At 37.8% G+C, this 22,107-nt stretch overlaps 3 protein-coding genes across 4 annotated transcripts in view; 1 reads left to right on the forward strand and 2 right to left on the reverse strand.

Annotated features, from left to right (window-relative positions):
* nfat5b (nuclear factor of activated T cells 5b) overlaps window positions 1-9,980 on the reverse strand; it is a 52,073-nt gene extending 42,093 nt beyond the window's left edge. For both annotated transcript variants that reach the window (XM_079865495.1, XM_079865494.1), the window contains exon 1: window positions 9,628-9,980. In XM_079865495.1, the coding sequence (XP_079721621.1) occupies window positions 9,628-9,700 (73 nt within the window). In that variant the 5' untranslated portion in view covers window positions 9,701-9,980. The remainder of the gene's footprint in view (window positions 1-9,627) is intronic.
* On the forward strand, window positions 9,570-20,907 carry psmd7 (proteasome 26S subunit, non-ATPase 7). The gene is made up of 8 exons (XM_079865498.1): window positions 9,570-9,815; window positions 15,258-15,513; window positions 16,553-16,644; window positions 16,727-16,819; window positions 16,951-17,048; window positions 18,545-18,625; window positions 18,709-18,800; window positions 19,847-20,907. The coding sequence occupies exons 2-8, from the start codon at window positions 15,440-15,442 to the stop codon at window positions 20,301-20,303; spliced, it is 987 nt and encodes a 328-aa protein (XP_079721624.1). The 5' UTR covers window positions 9,570-9,815; window positions 15,258-15,439; the 3' UTR covers window positions 20,304-20,907.
* Window positions 20,908-21,010: 103 nt separating this feature from the next.
* The window catches only part of pkd1l2b (polycystic kidney disease 1 like 2b), a gene marked incomplete at both ends in the record, with an annotated part of 45,808 nt that continues 44,711 nt past the window's right edge, over window positions 21,011-22,107 (reverse strand). Inside the window, 2 exons of the mRNA XM_079865835.1 lie at window positions 21,011-21,127; window positions 21,920-22,051. Coding sequence (XP_079721961.1) covers window positions 21,011-21,127; window positions 21,920-22,051 — 249 coding nt within the window. The remainder of the gene's footprint in view (window positions 21,128-21,919; window positions 22,052-22,107) is intronic.

A 22,107-nucleotide genomic window follows, 5' to 3' on the forward strand; every position in this document is an offset into this window, starting at 1 on the left:
TGAAATTTTCAGTGCATGTCTGTGTGAGTGCAAGCTGTTGAAGCTCCGCCCTCTGTGCCGGGAGCAGCAGCTCATTTGCATTTAAAGGAACAGACACAAAACGGTGCGTTTTTGCTCACCCTCAAAAAGTGACAATTTTAACATGCTATATTAAAATATCTGTGGGGTATTTTGAGCTAAAACTTCACATACACACTCTGGGGACATCAAAGACTTATTTTACATCTTGTGAAAAGGGCGTTATACCACCCCTTTAATTAATTACTTGCCATTAAATGAAAATGTCATGTGGTGTAACCATCCCATAAAATGTAGGCTAAGACACATTTATTCCTTAGATCTGGAACACATGTGAGTGCACACATCTTAATCATTTTTTTTTTTTTTTACATGATAAACATGGTAGTCATTATTTCACGTTATTTATTCAGATATCAATAAAATTTTTGGGGAGTCACATGACATGACATTTTTCATGCAGGGGTCACAGTGTCACAAACTTTTTCAAATATTAACAAAAATTGAAGCAGTTTTGTTACAAAATTTTTCTTTCAAGAATGTTATTTTTTAAGCTTAATGAATTTTAAAACGGAAAGACATGATAATCAAGGTGTTTTTAGGTCACTGTATGCATGAATTGCATAGATTTTTCAATAAATTGATAGATTCAGACAAAAAATGAATGTCATCTCTTTGACCCCTTATTGACATGACAGCACATATAACTCATTAAAATGACATACAAACAAACAAATATGATTGTAATAAAGTAATAAATTGTAATAAAGTCCACGCTCATACTTCTACTCATAAACTCATACTGAAGAATGGCCCACAGTCTTATCTATGCACCAGCACTTCAAACAGACACTTGATACTTGTGGATTTTTCTTAAAGGTAAAGATGGGAAATATACAGCCTTTTCAAAGCCCTCTTCAGCAGTTGCCAGGGGCTGCTGATATAGTTTAATCACTCGTGCATTTCTTTGTTGGCTCTAGAACAACATCCAGAGTGTGCACGGCAAATAGTGGGGGAGGTAATATTTTGACCCAGAGTCAGGAACTCTTTTATTTTTTCTTTGCCTCTTTAAATTACAGTTTGGTTAGTGTTAACCATTAACTACCAAGGAATTTTGAGGCAGGAGTTATTGGGGCATGACAGCAGCACACTTCACCTTAGGCTGGCAGAGGAAGAATAATAAAGAACGTGACGTCAAGAGAAGGCTGGACCATCAGGATCACATTTCATAAGTCAAAACAAGCCTGCTTGCATCTGTCATTTCTCTATAGACAACAAACAGCTGAGCTTAAAGGTGACACAGACACTAGGCGCATTTACATGGAGCATTGTATTCTGATTACAATCAGTTTAGAAGTCCAATTCGAATGAAAATGCTCCATGTAAACACCTCAATCAGAATAAAAATGTCCAAACCGATTGAAATTTCAGTTTGAGAGGGGTGGGATAAACCTTTTCTAATCCGTTCGTTAACACTTGATTGGACTGAAAAACGTGCAATGACGTAGAAATGGAATGACGTAGAATTTCACTCCTTAAAGGGATATTTCACCGCTGGAAAGATGAATGTGTATTTGAATTGGGTCATTTATGTAGTAGAAATGTGAAATTATTTTAGAAGTTGGTGCCTTCTAGACTGAGAAAAGCCAGAAAATGTATTTTTGGCTCATGTGGATGAAAGACAACAACTCCCAGAATGCACTTGCTTCGCTGCCCTACGAGGCCACTCCCAAGCCATGCCTACCGGTTACAGAGGGCAGCATCAGAAGAAATGATACAGCTAGGCTACTAGTCGACTCTTAGTCTCGCGTAGCCAGACCTTCAGACTGATGGCTGAAGGTCTGGAATTCATAGCAGCTTTCTTTGGCCAAGGCCCGCCCATAAGGCCGTTTGACCGACATGTCAAACAACCAATTACAGTTCGTTTCGTTCAGCGTCACGTTTTGGGGCGTGGAAATGTCCCCACAACAACAGACCGGCGTGCAACAAGTCAGTCAGCATAGAAAATCAAAGAAGGAGAAGAAAACAAGCGTCAGCGTCTGTTGTTTCATGTTTGCCCGCAAACGCGGCTGATATCCCCTTCTCAGTTAGGTACTTCACTTGATCTTCCATAATAGATAGGAGGGGACACACAACTAGTAAAATTGGATCTGCTGGGAATCCTTCTAAATGCTGACAAAGGGTCGGCCAGGCTTGGAAAATAATACTCTTCCCAAATCCCGTCGGCAAACAGGCTAAAATATCTCTTTTTGTCTCCACTAAGTGCCTCAAACAAAACTCCTGGACATCTCTTAAAGAGTCTATGCCGTGAACCTCGCATACTTTTGAGAATCCTACGTTTAGCTGATCTTGATAAATGCTCATTGTCACTCATGTAAACACAACAGTTTTTCTTCCGCAATCACACGTCTGCGCTTTGTTTCCCGGCGGACCAAAAATAAACGCGACACTCGCGCCCCCCGGAAATCCGATAAAATTCAACCAATCAGATGACGACTTCGACATTCCTGAAGTGTTTCCAGTTAAGTGTACCATATGCATCAGACGTTTAGCCAACGTTCCGTGGGCGTGACGTCTGAGGCTGAGACTAGTCGACTCTAAACTGAAAAGACGCCATTTTATCATGAGATCCCCCAATGGGAGGGTTGAAAACATGCAGAACTAGCTCCTACTACTGGCTGTAGTCTCTCGCCTCTGGACAAAAAAGCCTCCGATGATCTGAGGTTTTTTCCAGGCACACAATACAGAAATCTCTCGTCTCAGGGGGACATGAGGGAGGGAAGCACGGTCATTCGAAAATACTACCGGGTTTCTACTGATACAAAGCTTGATGCTAATCGTTGAAGTATCCCTTTAAACCCTCACTATAAGTCACTTTAGATGTAGTCTCCGCCTCAGATTTCACACCCATGGACCGTTGGCTGAACGCCTGATGCATATGACACACAAAATGGAAAGACTTGGGGAGTTTGGAAGTGATTGGTTGATTGGTTGAATTCTCCAGGATTGCCGGGAGACTTGAGTGTCACAGTCTGCCTAGAAACAAAGCCAAACTCCCTTATGGAAAAACTGTGACAAAGAGCGCTTATCAGGATCAACGAAACGCAGGATTTTTAAAAGTATGTGAAGTTGACAGCACCATTGTTGCGGCATTGTTGCAGTAAACTTGCACAATATTTTTGAATGAATTGCACGGCGGTCTGTTATTGTGGGGACATCAACCTTTCATTTTCACCTCCCTATAAACATGACGCTGTGGCTGAACAAAACAAACTGTGATTGGTTGCTTTACGGTTGCTTTAACTGTGATTGGTTGTTTTCTTGGGCGGTCCTTGGCAAATGGAAGCTGCTATGGAGTGCAGACCTTCTGCCGTCAGTCTGAAGGTCTGACTACACACAAGACTACTTTAGATGTGAACATTTGCCACATTAATATTTAATTCAATTAATGTTTGGTCACATTTGTGTGGAGCCATTTTCCAACAACTTAACATATAAAACTAGCAAGAAGAAACACATTTAGCGCACACATTGCACAATTTAGGCTGGTGGCACGAGTGATATTGGCACATAGTTGACTGGTACATTTCAGCAGTCTGTGAAATAGAAGCATCACCAGAGGCAAAACCACTCAGGCCTAATTTTGTTCTGCATGGGCCTTTGTGTTTTGTTTATTCAGAAAACATGGACTGGCTCTGGAGAATAGTAATCAAGAAAAATAAATAACCAATAAAGACAAATATTAGAAGAAAAACCCTGGTAAACTGCCTGGCAATCTTCTGCCTAAAGAAACAGCATTCAAACTGAAATGGAACTTTATAAGTGACTGATTCAGAACAGCACCTTTGACTGATGTGAAGTGCAAGAGAGACTTTTGATCAATCAACAATTGATTCAACGGAGTTAACAGTGTGATTTCTTTTAAGTACAAAAATACATAGCACACACACATTTTGATAGACCATTTTCATTAGATTTAATGAAGAAGGGAAGAGAAAGGGAAAGAAGGGAAGAGAAAGGGAAAGAAGGGTAAGAGAAAGAAGGGAAGGGCAAGGGGAAGAAAGGAAGGAAAGAAAGAGAAAGGGAAAGGGAAAGGGAAAGGGAAAGGGAAAGGGAAAGGGAAAGGGAAAGGGAAAGGGAAAGAAAGAAAAGTGAAAGTGAAAGAAGGGAAATAAATGAAAGGGAAAGAAGTAAAGGGAAAGGGAAAGAAAGGAAAGAGAAAGGGAAATAAATAAATGTAAAGTGAAAGAAGGAAAGGGAAAGTGTAAGACAAAGAAAGGAAAGAGAAAGGGAAAAGGAAAAGGAAAGAAGGGAAAGAAAGGAAGGAAAGGGAAATGAAGGGAAGGAAGGTAGAGGAAAGGAAGTAAAGAAGGAAGGGAAAGGAAGTAAGGAAGGAGGAAAGGAGGGGGAGAGAGAGGGGGGAAGGAATCAAGGAAGGAAGGAATGAAGGAATGAAGGAAGGAAGGAAGGAAGGAAGGAAGGAAGGAAGGAAGGAAGAATAGACAAAATAAAATAAAAACTAAAACCATCAAATAAAAAGACAAATTTATTCTTTACACGAGTGCACACATCTTAATCATTATTTTAAAAAACGTTTTTATACATTTTATGGTAAAACATTTTTTACAAACATCATGAATTATTAATTCAGAGATCCATCAAGTTTTTGAGGAGTCGCACCACATGACATAGTACATCCTCATCTGACCTTGCCTTGTCATTAAAATGTCAAATTATCGGATTTTTTAATAGATGTATTGACCTTGACAAACAGTCATGAAGGTCTGCAGGGGTGCACCACATGACTTCGATTTGGCGGACAAAACTTTTTCAAATATAATAAAGAGTGAAGCATTTTTCTTTCAAAGAATAGAGATAGTGTTTTCTCTGTGTTGTCAATCTAAGCATATTTGCCATTTCAAATATATCTACTCCAAACTGACCAAAAAAAAAGTATGAATCTAATTCCTTGTATTGCCTTCGTAAAGCGAGGAGGGTTTCACAATTTTTATTCACCTCAGATTATATATTTTTAGCTATTTTATAACAGTCCGGGAGTTTGACAAATTCACTTTTAAAATAAAAAATAATCTCTAAAATAATGTAAGTATTGCAATCATTAAAGATTAATAATAGTACATTCAAATGATTTTCGATTAATTATAATGTCACTTTACACACCACATATAGGTAGACCGGCTTCCTACAGTATAACCCATTGACTTAATGAACGTAGGGAGCTAATCCAGTGAATGAAAACAGGATTTGCCTCTATAGAAAACAGTGATCAGCTGCATGGAAATAATCAGATCTTGGCTGCAAATCAATCCCACATCACACAGCCACTCAAGCTGGACAATGTGTTTGGAGCTCACATACCAAACAACGTCTAGCTAAAAATAAATTCACAAGCCACATCTCCAGGGCGTTTTGCCATCCTTCTGGGAATGCACAGCCATATGCTTAGCTACATCTCATCGTCCCACGTCACATGACACACGAGCTCATTAGCCAGTCCACTCCGAGAGATCCGCGCGGCAGGGATGCGGAAGGGGAAACAACAATGTGAAAAGGTCAACTGCAGATGTCAGAGAGTGACAAGAATACTGAAAGAGCGAACACGTGCGATGACGGAACAAAACTGGCCTGGGTCTATGAGAAAAGGCCTAATCTACTGACTACTTTAAATAAGCTCATTAGACGGATTGTCGGTTTCCCATAGACCCCTGCCACTTTTTTAACTCTCACGACGCCATGGATACTCATTCTACAAATTGTTTTTAAAATTATTCAGCATGCAGTTTCATAATAACTGAGATACTATGTGAAATAATGTGTGACCACAGGACTGTTCAGAAAGAGGATTAAACGGTTCTCACGGAACATCATGGAAAACCTGTAAATGTCAGAACATTAAAAACTGCGATTTACAGGCCTGGAAAAGTCAAAAGGAATCTCTAAAAGTCAGTGAAACAGCATGGGAATTTCAATAGTAAATATCACTTTTTCAAAAAAATCAAAAAATAGCTTTGTCCAATTAAAATTCTTCTTTGTGTGCTCAATGTCAAAATAATAAATGATTCAATTAATAAAAAAATAAATAAAAAAAACTCATCCAGTGCCATAAGCAAATAGCAGGATTTTTATCCTTAACTAATATAAGACTAAAACACAATTTTTTTAATTATGTGATAAAATAAATAAATAAAATAATGATAAAGAAAAATTATAGAATAAAGTATTAAAATAACTCAAATTAAACTAAAACTTATTTAAAAGCTGTAATAACAATTACAAAAACACAACAATTTACTAAAAATGTAAAAAAAAAAAAATTTTATATATATATATATTAGTTTCTCTTTTACATATAACCTCACATGACTATTATTCTTCGTAGTCAACATCTCATTCAAAAGCGAAAAGGAAAATGTCTGGTCTTATCTTGTTAACCTGATAAGGTTGAGGTTTTTAACCCCCGTCACTGCGTAACCTTGTGTTCACCGCTGATATCTGGCCAGAGGAAGTGGGTATGGAGGTCATTTATTTATTACTCTAGGCCAGGGGTCTCAACCACCTGAAGAAGGTTTAAGGAGACGCGACAGGTGTTACATAAATGGAGTGTTGTATTCACATACTGTATTTCTTATGATGGTTGCAAAGTAAAGACAATCATTATTATTGAATCAAAGAGGCATATGCATTGCATACTCCCTCTTAAAGTTCCCCTATTATGCTTTTTTAAAATAATATCATCTTTCATGCAGTGTGTAATATAGCTGTTTGTGAACGTAAAATATCACGACAAATAAAGTTATTGTCTCGTTGAAGAAAGAATGGCGTCTGAACTGCTGAAATGAGTCGTCAGCAATTCCAGTCTCACTTCCTGTTACAAACCTACGCAACAATGTAACAAATTTGCATAATCCCAAGCCTATGGTCTTCATTGGGTGCCGGTGAACAACATCTTAGATCTACCTTAAAAGTATGAGGACTCGGGCTCGAAACCGAAACCGAGCTGTAAGCGGTCGACCAATCACAACAGACTGGGCCATCTGACCAATCAGAGCAGAGTAGGCTCTCAGAAAGGAGGGGTTTAGAGAGACTGAATCTTTTATCAAACCGTTTCAGACACTGTGAGAAAAGAGTTGATGCTGCAATGCATAATATGAGAAAATTCAAGTGTTTTTCTTTTTTACCTTGGATGCATGTAAACCTGTTAGGAACCTTTAAAATAGCATAATAGAGGCACTTTAAAAATAAAAATAAATGAATTGGCATCAATGAATCCATGAAGAACCTTTAACATCCATGCCACCTTTCCATTTCACAAAAGGTGTTTTTCACACTATAGGACAATGTGTCTGTTCTTTCTATGACGTCGCTGCAAAAGCCTTTATTTACATTTGTTTTTAAGAGTGAGTGCATGACATTTTCATTGTACTAAATATATTTGACTGGCAAATCAAACATTTAGCTGAACTTGAGCTTCTTAACTTATGTTGAAGTTAAGGAAAGATGGATTTCCTGCAGAATAACTATATATTTACTGTATAACTGTATAAATTACTTAGTCTACAGAAGTCAACGTCAAATTGAAGCTGAAAAAAAAAAATGGACAAGAACAGCCAAACAATCTCTAAAACTTTGGTCTGGATGTCTTGAATATGAAGCAACAATAATAACAACAGCCGTGGCGGCCAGCAGACTTTTACCAAGAATTGCAAATGAGATTAGGCTGAGTCTTACGTAACATGTGTGACTAAAGCCCTGATTCAGGATACTACAACACACACCAAGGCAATAACACTCGTCACCTGTAATAAGATGAGAATCCACATCAAATCACTGGGCAAATTAAAATCTAAGACTGCAGCCTCTCTGATAAAAACATCAGTTATTTATATTGATTAAGGCTGATAAAAACAACTAATGCACAGGAAATTAAAAATGCACCAGTAGAGGACCTCAGCGAGAAGGTTGTATTTCATGAGAAAGCTGCCCATAATAACTCTACAAGTATGAGAACAATGTTTGAGGCCACCACAGTTTGACTTACTCCCAGTTTATAATAAGTGCTGCTTGAAATAGTGTTGTTATTGTCATCTAAAACTATTAAAAAGTGCTGTCAAATCGATTACTCGTGATTAATTGCATCTAACATTTTTTTTTTTTTATATATAATGTGTGTAGGCTATAATGTGTGTGTGTGTGTGTGTGTGTGTGTGTGTGTGTGTGTGTGTGTGTGTGTCACACATTTGTGTGTGTGTGTGTGTGTGTGTGTCACACATTTGTGTGTGATTTGACAGCACTATTAAAAATATTTTTGCTGATTAAAACAAAGCTCAAATAAAATATAGTTATTAGATTAAAAAAAAAATTAAACAGAAAACAATTCAATGAAAATTAGAAATGTAACCTTGGCATCTAACTGAAGTAAATAAGCTGAACTACTTACATTACTAAATCTGGAATATAACTTGAAATAGGCTATAAAAAAGAACTAATAAAAATGACAAAAGCACATAACAAAATTACTAAATCTTAAAACTAAAAAAAAAAAAAGCAATTAAAATGTGAATAAATATGATAAAAATAATACTAAAATAACACAGGTTTACACATTAGCATTGGCTTCTCCCATACACACACCTTTAGATATGTCATATTCACTCTCTCACTGTCAGATTTCAATCACTGTCTAAAACAACAGACAGTCTCTAATGTCTGAGGTTTCCATTAGAAGAGTTCATTTTCCTATAACCAAAGGAGACACAGAGGCATCATGCACGAAACATTTGAGATTTAAAGCTGTTCGCGTTTTTCTAAGAGAACAGAGGAGTTTGGAGGGTTATATATTCTGCACAATTATACTTTCACCAGATGGGTTCATGCAGAATGTGTTAAATAGATGTCAAACTCCATTAACCATGTCTGAAAGTCTTCTCATTCATTCAGACCATCAGAGATATTTATAAACCAAATAGGCTAAATAGTGATATGCTGATGTAAGTTACAACTGCACACCCCGCCCCCTCAAACACACACACACACACACACACACACACACACACCAAACATGCAATGTGTGTATCATCTCACACAATCTCATTTATTTGGTCACCATTTAAACCACTTGTCACATGCACTATGTAAACTAACAACAAACTGCTTGACAGTCTAGTGTGGCATTACACCGACTGAGTGAATGAACACACAACAAATCCTAGTGAGCACTGTTACACTTTATTTTAAGGTGTCTGTGTTACAGTGTCATTATGCATTCAAGTACTGTGTAATAACAATTAACTACATGTAGCCTACTCACTATGGGGTTTGGTTTAGGGTTAGTTGCATGTAATTATGCATAGTTTATAGTTATTACTACAGCAACCACATGTAACATGTGTAACAAAGACACTGTAAAATAAAGTGTTACCACCTAGACAGCACTTTTGGGCATCATAATAGACATAGTGAACTTGAACGTGCCTGTGACGCTGTCTAGGTAGGCAACGCACTAGGTTTGGGAACACAGCCTGGCTGCGCGTGCACACAGTAAATGTACAGTATGAGTAGTGTGCTGAAAGTGAGCAGAAAGTGAGTTACCTTTGGAGTAGAGGGACTTGGGCGAATCGAGGTCGATATCCGCGCTGAAGAGCGTTGTGAAATCAGAGGGCATCGCAGATCCTCCGAGCCGCCGAGAAAATGACAGACTTGCTCTTCAACCGCAGCTTCTAACAAACTGCCATCGTTTAGTTTGGCCGAAACGAAAGACGAAAACAACCAAAAGCCAGGTGTAGAAAAAGCAGGCAATGACACTTCTAAATAGCATTTAAAAAAGTGTTTGTGTCGGCCAGCCCTCTTCGTAGTGTGAGTGTGTGTATGTGCGTGTGTGTGTGTGTGTATAAACACTCAGCCAGCACGACTCTTGAAACAGTTGTCTGTGTTCTTCTGCGGCCCCGCCCACTCCACGCGTCATCACTTCAAGAGCAACACGTTCCAAACACAGGTTAATTAGATCAATAATGAATAGAACTCAGATTTTATTACCAACCTGCGTCTACGTTTTTGGAATAATACATTCAGTGACATAGAATGGAAAGAATTCTGGCTTCTTTGACAGAATTCTTCTGCCCAACAAAGTTGTTCATGTTACTTTTTAAATTAATCATAATTGTAAGGCCTAACTAAACTATAAACGTAGCCTAGAAATCTAGACGCACCCTAGCGGCAGCAAAATTTATTTTGCAGCCAGGGTAGTCTAGCAACTCTCCGTTGACTTTAGAGCTGTAAAAACCTAAATTAGGTCAGGCCAATCACAACGTGTATAGAGTAGGCGGGGCGGGCTTAACATAATGATGACAGAGTTGCGAGGTTCCCTGCTACTTGAAAACAAAGAAGAGTTGCTGCTGCTGGCGAACAGTCTTTCAAATCGGCTTTGGTCGCGACTCTGGAGGACTTGGAGTTAAGTTTTTCTTTGAGAAAAGAGCAAAGAACGGCACTTAAGTCATTCTTAAAAAAGGAAGATGTGTTCGTAGTTTTGCCGGCCGGATTCAAAAGTTGAATCTATCAACTAACGTTAGCTCCGCTGTTGGGAAAACGCTCTGGTTGGTTGAAGCGCTGTCCTATTGCGTGCAGAGGGAATTTGAAAGACAGCCGTTTATCCCGCCCCTCGGATTGAGCCGTGTCTGTGGTGAGTTGCCAGACCTAACATCTTGATGTAGGTCTGGCTTGCCAGGCTAGTATAAACATACATGCATGGTTTCACAGACAAGGCTTAAGCTAGTCCCAGACTAAAATGCATGTTTGAGCTGTTTTAAATGAAAGCAACTTGCACTGACATATCTTATGTCACTGCCATTGTTTTGTCTTTAGATGCACACCATGTTTTTTAAGGCACGTTTATAGAAGCTACTTAAATGTCCTAATTTAACTAAGGCCTAATCCTGGCTTAGTCTAAGCCTTGTCTGTTAAAACAGTCTATGGTTAAAACAGGCCACAAAGTTTAATGACGATGTTTCACCCAACTGCCATTACTTTCAAGAAACAAATACCCACAATTTTGGAATTGGAATTGCAGTGTTTTGGATTTACTTTTCTTATTTAAAGAGGTCATCGGATGCCCATTTTCCACAAGTTGGTATGATTCTTTAGGGTCTTCATGTAAAGTTTGTAACATACTTTGGTTAAAATTCCTCAATGGTTGTGTAAAACAACACCCTTTTTACCTCCTCAAAAACAGCTCTGTTCACAGCGACCCGTTTTGGTGCATGTCTCTTTAAATGATAATGAGCAACTGCTCACCCCACCCCTCTCTTCCTTGGAGCAGGTCCACACAAGACATGTAAAGTGCTGCCATGGCAACCTGCTGCAGAAATATGCTAATACGGGACAGTCCGTCAGCAGTCGTGGGCGGAGCATGAGCAATATGACATCATATTGCTCAGAAAATCCAAACAGCTTGATTATTGGGAGTGTTTAGGCTTTTTGAGGATTAAACAAAAAGGAGTGAATGGATTTTTTTCATTGTATGGTGGTTGTGTCCAAACACTGCAAAGACATTTATATGCAAAAATGTTTTGCATCCGATGACCCCTTTAAGGAACACTCACAGAAACACTCATGATTTATGCTTTGTGATGTTATCCTGCTGGAATTATCCATCAGAAGATGGTTATGGTCATAAAAGGATTGACTTGGTCTGCAACAATACTGATGTACGCTGAGGTGCTGAAACGATGCTCTATTGGTACTAAGAGGCCCAAAGTGTGCCAAGAAAATCTCCTCCACACCATTACAGCACCAGCAGCCTGAACCGTTGATACAAGGCAGGATGGATCCAATTCATGTTGTTTATGCCAAATTCTGACCTGACCATCTGAATGTAGCTCAAGACTCATCAGACCAGGCAACGTATTTCCAATCTTCTATTGTCCAGTTTCCCGTGTGAATTGTAGCCTCAGTTTCCTGTTCTTATCTCACAGGAGTGACACCGGTGTGTCTTCTGCTGCTGTAGCTCTTCTGCTTCGAGGTTTGACGTGTTGAGCGTTCAGAGATGCTCTTCTGCTTAAAGGTTTGACGTGTTGAGCGTTCAGAGATGCTCTTCTGCTTCGAGGTTTGACGTGTTGAGCGTTCAGAGATGCTCTTCTGCTTCAAGGTTTGACGTGTTGAGCGTTCAGAGATGTTCTTCTGCTTCAAGGTTTGACGTGTTGAACGTTCAGAGATGCTCTTCTGCTTCGAGGTCTGATGTGTTGAGTGTTCAGAGATGCTCTTCTGCTTCAAGGTTTGACGTGTTGAACGTTCAGAGATGTTCTTCTGCTTCAAGGTTTGACGTGTTGAACGTTCAGAGATGCTCTTCTGCTTCGAGGTCTGATGTGTTGAGTGTTCAGAGATGCTCTTCTGCTTCAAGGTTTGACGTGTTGAACGTTCAGAGATGCTCTTCTGCTTCGAGGTTTGACGTGTTGAGCGTTCAGAGATGCTCTTCTGCTTCAAGGTTTGACGTGTTGAACGTTCAGAGATGTTCTTCTGCTTCAAGGTTTGACGTGTTGAGCGTTCAGAGATGCTCTTCTGCTTCGAGGTCTGATGTGTTGAGTGTTCAGAGATGCTCTTCTGCTTCAAGGTTTGACGTGTTGAGCGTTCAGAGATGCTCTTCTGCTTCGAGGTTTGACGTGTTGAGCGTTCAGAGATGCTCTTCTGCTTCAAGGTTTGACGTGTTGAACGTTCAGAGATGCTCTTCTGCTTCAAGGTTTGACGTGTTGAACGTTCAGAGATGTTCTTCTGCTTCAAGGTTTGACGTGTTGAACGTTCAGAGATGCTCTTCTGCTTCGAGGTCTGATGTGTTGAGTGTTCAGAGATGCTCTTCTGCTTCAAGGTTTGACGTGTTGAACGTTCAGAGATGCTCTTCTGCTTCAAGGTTTGACGTGTTGAGCGTTCAGAAATGCTCTTCTGCTTCAAGGTTTGATGTGTTGAGCGTTCAGAGATGCTCTTCTGCAGATCTCGGTTGTAACGAGTGTTTATTTGAGTTACTGATGCCTTTCTATCAGCTGGAACCGGTCTGGTCATTCTCCTCTGACCTCTGGCATCAACAAGGCATTTACACCCTCAGAACTGCCGCTCACTGGATATTGTCTCTTTTTCTGACCATTCTTTGTAAACCCTAGAGATGGTTGTGTGTGAAAATCCCAGTAGATCAGCATTTTCTGTAATACTCAGACCAGCCCGTCTGGCACCAACCATGAAACATTCAAAGAAACCCTTAAATTTCATTTCTTCTCCATTCTGATGCTCAGTTTGAACTTCAGCAGATCATCTTGATCATTTCTATGCCTAAATGCATTGAGTTGCTGTGATTGGCTGATTAGATATTTGCGTTAATGAACAGGTGCACCTAAGAAAGTGCCCGGTGTAAAAGCATTAAAAATGGTGACTCTCTGACCCTTGACATATTAAGTTTATAATTATGTATTTATTATTACAATTCCTCACAAAATTTTGTTTCAAATGATTCTTTGTTTATTTTCAAGAAAGAAATGTATATTTTTATTCTTTAAAAAACTGTTGCTTGTAAGACTCTTCAGTACTTGACTAAGTTAAGTAAAAAATAACAAAGAAAATAAGTTAACTTTGCCAAGTAAAGTTCGTTGAGTAATTTCTACTTAGTTGAAGTGTACTTTGCAATACTCTGTTTCAAGCACATTTTACTCAAAACAATATAACACTGAATTAAGCTATGCTTTTAAAGTGTATGCTTTACTTACAACATCTACAGTAAGTTAATAATTTAGTAAATATTGTATAGACAACATATTAGAAGTACTGTGGTATTTTTGCTCATCAAATGTTCGTGGAACATGTTTCTTAGAAAAACAAACATGTTTAACAAAAGAACCCAATCGTTGTCCGTGAAGGGTCATGCCATTGCCAGTGATGTTCTTGGGAAAAATTAAGCCATTATTGTCTAGGGACAGCGCAGGCTGTGAGGACTGTTTGACACAATGTTTGGCAGCTTGACACATGATTCATGTTCAGCAGATTCACTATTGTTCTCACACAATGGATGTTAAAGGGATAGTTCACCCAAAAATTTAAAATTCTGTCATCATTTACTTTTTTGGGTGAACTATGCATTTTAAGGTGCACCATTCAGAATTAAATTGAGAATGCCTGAATTTGATTTGAGGAAGCAAACAGGATCGAATTTTAATGTAAGGAAGTAGAATTCAACCTGACTGAAATCTTACAGTAATTGTTAACAAGAAAAGCTTGTCGAAACAAACTTTGACCTCATGAAAGTTTAAAAAGCCTTGAAATGATGCTGTAAGCAGTAGCTGACATTGACATTTACTTTTTTTACAGCTATTAATAAATTAATTATAATACAGCATTGTATCATTATAAATTGAGTTTATTGCTTATAAATCTGCAAAGCAAATGATATTTGCTGATCAAAGATAGATTTACAATTGTTTAATCATTGACTAATCATCAGAAAAGCTACATGGGTTATAGTCATTATAACTACATAATACCTCTTTATATTCCGACGTGACATTTAGCGATATGTTGTCAGTTGTCTTTCATGGATCTCTCACAGAACCCATTTAACATTCAGACCTCACCGCAATATTACTTCACTCTCTCAGACCTGCCATTTTTAATATGTTCACAAAGTTCACAAAATTTGTGGGGTCAACTTCTAATTACTATGAAATTATGTCCAGAAGGGTCATGGACCTATAGTTTTTATAGCCCTGTATGATTTTATCTGTGCTAGATTTATAACTTCTTAGACCTCACAGTGATTTATTACTCTACACCGGGCATATCGAGCAAACATTAAGGTCATTCTACGATGATTCATAAGGTGATATCAGAACAGCATAAATCATTTGCCCTCTATTTACAAATATAATCATGCTGGAATTGTTGACACTTTTTATTTGATTTTAGAGAGACTCCAATGGATTTGTCAGTACATATATCAATTGACAAGAATTAGTTAACTTGATGACTGACATTTAAATAAGCAAATTAATACATTTAAAAAGTACCAATGCATGAAGTAACAATAAACAGCGCCATCTGGTGTCTAAATGAGCGCTATAATATAAGCAAACAAAACAGATTACAACGCCCATGCATTCACAGATAAAAACAGACTGAATGTTTTCGTGATAGCACATTTATTGTATCTAAGTTAATATATTGTCATATTGCAATGCTCATCTTGATTTTAGATGAAAGGGTGTAATTCCTCCTCCACTCCAGAGGGCGCTCGTGTGCGTCATGCTGAAGCGCCACTGTGGGAAACACACACGAAGCAGAAGCGGAACAAGCGGCGCAGCGTCCATGAAACTGGCGTGCTGAGCAACAGAAAAACAATATTTTTCCTATAAGTATTCGGATTTATTAAGTGAAAATGCCGGACTTAGCGGTAGAAAGGGTCGTCGTTCATCCCCTGGTGCTACTGAGTGTCGTGGACCATTTTAACAGGTAAATATGAGTGTTGTGGAGTTGCTGTGGGAAAACTGTTAACTCACTGTCATTATGTGTCAATGAAAATAGCCGCTACAAGCTAAAGGCTAACTGGATGCAGTCACAGTCTTTAGTAAAAACATGAAAAGAAGCAACATTTTAAGTGTTTATTCATTGAGCTATATATTATGGTGTTGCATATCGACTGAACTTAATCACATTAAAGTTTATGTTAAAATGTCGTCTTGTAGAGGTACAGATATCTGTGAGTCAGTTATGATTATTAACATGTAGCTAACTTACAGATGATTTTATTCCCAAGAAGGGCTGTAAGCTGTCCAACAATGAAAATTCAATACACACACTATATATTTTAATAGTCTACTATAATAATTTCGATATTGAACCAAAGTATTGCTCGGTTTTTTTGTTGTTGTTGTTGTAGTATGTGCTTCATTTATTGCGATACATATGACAAAAATCTATCTATAAGTGACCCTGGACCACAAAACTAGTCATATGGGCCATTTTTTTTAAAATTGAGATTTATATAAGCTGAATAAATAAGCTTTCCATTGATGTATGGTTTGTTTGGATAGGACAATATTTGGTCGAGATATAAAACTATTGAAAATCTGGAATATGAGGATGCAAAAAAATCAAAACATTGAGAAAATCTCCTTTAAAGTTCAAGATTTTGCTGCATTCACTCACAAAAATAAATGTTTTATATATTTACGGTAGGAAATTTACAAAATATCTTCATGGAACATGATCTTTACTTAATGTCCTAATGATTTTTGGCAGAAAAGAAAAATCGATAATTTTGACCCATAAAATGTATTGTTGGCTATTGCCACAAATATACCCGTGCGACTTATGACTGCTTTTGTGATCCAGGGTCACATATTAGTATAGATTCTAGAATAAACAAAGCTTTCTGAACAGATTTATAAAGTGTTATACATGATCTGAAACAGCTTATATATTCAAAGAGCCATACATTCAAAAACATTTTATTTTTGTATTGTTTGTAAATCTTGTGTTTGTTTGGTAGGATCGGTAAAGTTGGCAGTCAGAAGCGAGTTGTTGGTGTTCTGCTGGGTTCATGGCATAAGAAAGTGCTTGATGTGTCCAACAGCTTCGCTGGTATGTTTGCGTCTCTTGGTGTAAAATGCATTTCTTTCCCGTTGAAATATAACGTAAGTAATGTTTAGTAATTGTGTGCCAGTGCCTTTTGATGAGGACGACAAGGATGATTCAGTTTGGTTCCTCGACCACGACTATCTGGAGAATATGTACGGCATGTTCAAGAAAGTCAATGGTAAGATCCATTGCTTAACTGTGCACATGTCAATAACCAATTTTATACTTTATACAATCTGTTATTTCATTGTTATAGAACATGACTTCATATGCCAGGCCTAATAGAGGTATTGTTTCTTTCAATTCTAGCACGGGAGCGAATAGTCGGGTGGTACCACACGGGCCCAAAGCTGCACAAGAATGATATTGCCATAAATGAGCTCATGAAACAGTACTGCTCCAATTCGGTATGTAATACTGTTTATTTTAATAGTGTATTAGCTTAGTTGTACTGGGTTGAGTAATGTTTCATTCTAAAATTATATTTAGCATAAAATTATACAAAATAATATTTATTTTATATACATTTTTAAAATAAATATTTAATATAATTTTATGCAAAATATTCTATCTTTTTATCTGTAATATCTAGGGATGCACCGGTCAGAATTAAGTGCTCTAAATGAAGATGTGCAATTAATCTACCATGGTTTACTTGTGTTTCGCGAAGTTACAAAGCAGAATGTGGCGCATAAGCCTCATCTGACGGCAACTTTTTAGTTTTACGTCATCAAATTGCGATCGGCCAAATTTAATGACTACCAACCGAGTTATAGAATGTGATTATCTGCCGATCTTTAGTAATATTTTTATCTGTAATTATATATATATATATATATATATATATATATATATATATATATATATATTTATTTATTTATTTATTTTTTATTTTTATTTTTATTTATTTTTTTTTATTTTTTTTATTTTTTTTTTTATTATTTTTTTATTAATACAAATCATATTTAAATAATATTAATACAAATATAAACAAAAGCTTTGTTTTAGTACTATTAACTTAAATTTATATTTCCACTGTCATTCTCGATAGTGATTCTCATTACATACAATTTTTACTGAATGCTTGAATTACAGGCAGTTTAACACATGTAACTGTCACAATTTAAGTCTTATATTACCTATTGTTATTATTTTGTTTTACATTAATGCAGTTTGGCAGAGGATTTAAATGTAATGAAAATAACGCCACAATACAAAAATAGGCTTAATTTTATTTACGCCAAATATAATTTCCTATTTTTCTTCTGATTTTGGGTTGAAATGTATCCTGTACATATTCTTGACATGTTTCATGAGGTTACTAACCCACCATACCGGAGAAACGGCTTTATTTAAAGGTGCTGTATGTAACTATTTTTACTCTACTAAAGCATAAAAATACCATATGTTTGCAGATATTTAGGAAATATGCACAAAGTTCACATACTCGTTTATATGAAAATACGGTTTTTGTGTTGGTCTGTGTGATCTCGTCCACTGCCAGTTCACCCAATAGTATTTCGACACACCGGGATGCCAATTAGCAGGAGAAACGGCGTATTGCAGCCATCAAACAAACTGGGTCAGAGATTGCAGATTCCACACAACCTAAAAAACCTCGATATCCATCGACAAATCTCTATGAACGAGAGCATATTAAAACGTGGATAAATCAACTCATTAACTTACAGTCTGTAAGTCTCCTCGGCTTTCGTTGTCAATTGTGCTCATTTCTGTTCTCAAACTGGCAACCCACGTGAGCATCTGAGGAGGAGGGGCGGGGGAAACAGCGATCTTTGATATTTTGAATTAGGACTGCAGTACCTATTTCAACCACTAGCTAGTGGTCATTCTTACATATAGCACCTTTAATCTTAGTAAAATCCTTTGTATTTTCCTAAAGGTTTTAGTCATTATTGATGTGAAACCCAAAGACCTGGGATTGCCAACTGAAGCTTACATCTCAGTGGAGGAAGTGCATGATGTAAGTATTTGTACAGTTCTATTATACATTAAGATATGTTTGTGTCTTTCATGCTAATGGTTGACATTTATTCTTTGCTGAAGGACGGAACTCCCACTTCCAAGACGTTTGAACATGTGACCAGTGAGATCGGAGCAGAGGAGGCGGAGGAAGTGGGTGTAGAGCATTTGTTGCGGTAAGACGGAGACAAACTTGTACATTTAATGATTATCTGATTCATTTTACATGTATTAAAGTGCCCCTATTATGCCTTTTTAGAAATGTGATCCTGGACCACAAAACCAGTCACAAGGGTCAATTTGTTGCCCTGAACGCTGAATAAATAAGCTTTCCATTGATGTATGGCTTGTTAGGATAGGACGATATTTGGCCGATATACAACTAATATATGAATCTGAGGGTGCAAAAAAATCGAAACATTGAGAAAATCGCCTTTAAAGTTGTCCATTTATGTTCGCGATTTTGCTGCATCCATTCACAAAAATAAATGTTTTATATATTTACGGTAGGAAATTTACAAAATATCTTCATGGAACATGATCTTTACTTAATATCCTAATGATTTTTGGCCTAAAAGAAAAATCGATCATTTTGACTCATACAATGTATTGTTGGCAATTGCCACAAATATTCCTGTGCGACTGGTTTTGTGATCCAGGGTCACATATTACCTTTCATGTAGTGTAAGATAGCTGTTTGTGAATGTAAAAGACTGGAAGAGTTTGCTTCGTGTTGTCGACATTGCTAGAAGACGGTATTTTCTGCGCTGCGAAAGCAAATCCACTTTGAGAACTCGCGCTGGTATATCGATACGCCATTGTTACTGTTTGTATCGCTGTTTATGCAAGTGCTGAGGAAGATCCGGAGCTGAAGTTTAGATATGTTAATGGTTGTTTAGTTTCCAACACACGCTGTAAGTAGTCGACCAATCACAACAGACTGGGCCATCTGACCAATCAGAGCAGAGTAGGTTCTTGGAAAGAAGGGGTTTAGAGAGACTGAATCTTTTATCAAATTATTTCAGACACTATGAGAAGAAAGTTGATGCTGCAATGTATATTAGGAGAAAATTTGTGTTGTCTTGACCTTGGATGCATGTGAACTATTGTAGGAGACCTCCAAATTAAAATTAGGAACCTTTAAAATGGCATAATAGGGGCACTTTAAATCATCTCTAAGTAAGCAACCTAGTTTATTTATTCTCATGATGCTTTCTTGCAGTGATATCAAGGACACAACAGTTGGCACTTTGTCACAACGCATCACCAATCAGGTGCACGGCCTGAAAGGGCTCAACTCCAAGCTGTTGGATATCAAGAGCTACCTGGAGAAGGTTGCGACCGGGAAACTGCCCATCAATCACCAGATCATTTATCAGCTGCAGGACGTGTTCAATCTGCTGCCTGATGTCAACCTGCTGGAGTTCGTCAAGGCCTTCTACCTCAAGACCAACGACCAGATGCTTGTGGTCTATCTGGCCTCGCTCATCCGCTCGGTAGTGGCGCTCCACAATCTCATCAATAACAAAATCGCCAACCGTGATGCAGAAAAGAAAGAGGGCCAAGAGAAAGATGACAGCAAGAAAGAGAAGAAGGATGAGAAAGATAAAGATAAGGACAAAGACAAGGAGAAGGGAGATGCTGCAGCCAAGAAAGATGACAAAAAGGAAAAGAAATAAACCCGAACTGGCATGAACTTGGGCTTACACAATCTTGGCTGAATCGTTTCTTTGCCTCCTCTTTTAACAAGCTCCAGGCTAAATCGGCCATTGTGTCTGTCTTTTTGATATAAAGGACTTATATTCTGTTGTGATTAAAAGAGAGAAAGAAATTCATTTCAAATGTTCTTTTCTTTCTTGATGTTTTGGTCCTGATCAAGGTTGACCAAATTTACATTTATATTAGTACCATTATTAGACCATCAGAATATCAAGATAAGTGTCCAGTGTTACAGCAAAGCCCAACTGCAGCCATGTCATTGTGTCATTGTATTTACACGGATGAGATTTCTTCTTTTTTTTTATCATAAACAGCAGTAAAACAAGCTCCTGTGGCCTAACCTGTTTTATTTTGTTCACAACAGTCTGTTACAAGTTCACAAAAGCACATTCTCAAAACATGTCTACTGTAGTGTTTATTCAAATGCATTTTTCCTTAAAAGAACAGAAATAATGTGCTCTAAAAAAGTAAATTTAGCTTTTCCTGAAAAAAATTAAAGTTTGACCAAAAATACCATATGTTATTGTTGAAGCGGAGTTATTTTTAAGTTAAAATTCAGCAGAGATACCAATATTCGTTTTCTTTGTGCTGATTAAGACACTGAAGACAATGCAGAAGGTCAGTTTGTACACGCAATCCTCTGAGGAGCACAGGCCGATGAGGAGGACTAGGTATTCTTGTCACTATGATGAATTTCTTCTGCTTCTTTCTTCTTACATTTGATCCCAAAAAGACTGAGGATCTTCACCAACATCAGGTCGACGATTTCCTCTTCCTCTGAAGGCTGAGGATCAGAAGAGTAATTTCAGTTATTAAAACTTAAAGGAGAACATTTTTTTGTAAATTTGGAGTGCTGTCAGTACAGAGAACAACGACAAAAATCGGTGTTGCCTACACCGTGTTATCCTCTTTTTAAAATTTGCACCCTGTTGACTTCAATGGGGCAAGTTTTAAACCTGCTTTTAGCCTCTTACATCCTTGATGTGTCATTACAAGTGCCCAGCCATGTGAGTGATTCCTTCAGAGTGAACGCGGTGAAACCAGTGTAGACTAAGGCCGCCTTTACATTTCATGGTTCCCAATTCCCAACAGATCGGATATGACCCATGAACATACAAGCAGGAAAAAAGCACATGGATTGCGATATTCTCAGATCGGTTTCGGGCCTCATTCGTATGTGGAAATAAATCTGATATGAATCTGTTACATGCATTTGAAAGTGATGGGAGGCGAATTACTCTTTTCAATGGAGCAATGGAGGACGAAGGCTCAACTCAGTGTTTTGCTGACCTTTAAAGATGATGTGGAAAGCAAAAGATTGTATTCTCATTTTGTCTGCATCCATCAGCGTTTTTACTTCCCTTTCAGACTAAGCTTTTCCAGGTCAGTACGTCTACCTTGGGTTGTTCCACCCAGTATATAATGTAAATGCAGATATAGGATATGGGTCACTTTTAAAAGAAGATAAAGTCAATCGGAATTGGGCATCAAGACCTGCAGTGTAAATGCAGCTAACAGTAGTTACTCGGTATCAGTAGTCAGTTAGACTGAAATATGAAAGTGACTCGTATAACACCTGGTGATCCTGCTGTTCTTCACTGAACGCCTCAAGGATGACTGAGACAAAGAGGGTCAGAATCACAAACGTAATGAAGATGACACAAGTGGAGATGATGAGAGCGCCAAGCACGGGATCAGATTCCATCACCTGTAGATAAAAAGCAAAAGCTTTTCGGTAACACTTTACAATAAGGTCTCATTTGG

Source organism: Squalius cephalus (genome assembly GCF_949319135.1).
Source record: "Squalius cephalus genome assembly, chromosome: 3".
Classification (NCBI taxonomy): Eukaryota; Metazoa; Chordata; class Actinopteri; order Cypriniformes; family Leuciscidae; genus Squalius; species Squalius cephalus.

Excerpts from the sequence above, each read along its gene's own strand:
- psmd7 (XM_079865498.1), top strand. The coding sequence starts at position 15,440 with ATGCCGGACTTAGCGGTAGAAAGGGTCGTCGTTCATCCCCTGGTGCTA. Across the intron at positions 16,820-16,950 it reads CATGTTCAAGAAAGTCAATG|CACGGGAGCGAATAGTCGGG; the intron begins GTAAGATCCATT and ends TTTCAATTCTAG. Across the intron at positions 18,626-18,708 it reads CAGTGGAGGAAGTGCATGAT|GACGGAACTCCCACTTCCAA; the intron begins GTAAGTATTTGT and ends TCTTTGCTGAAG.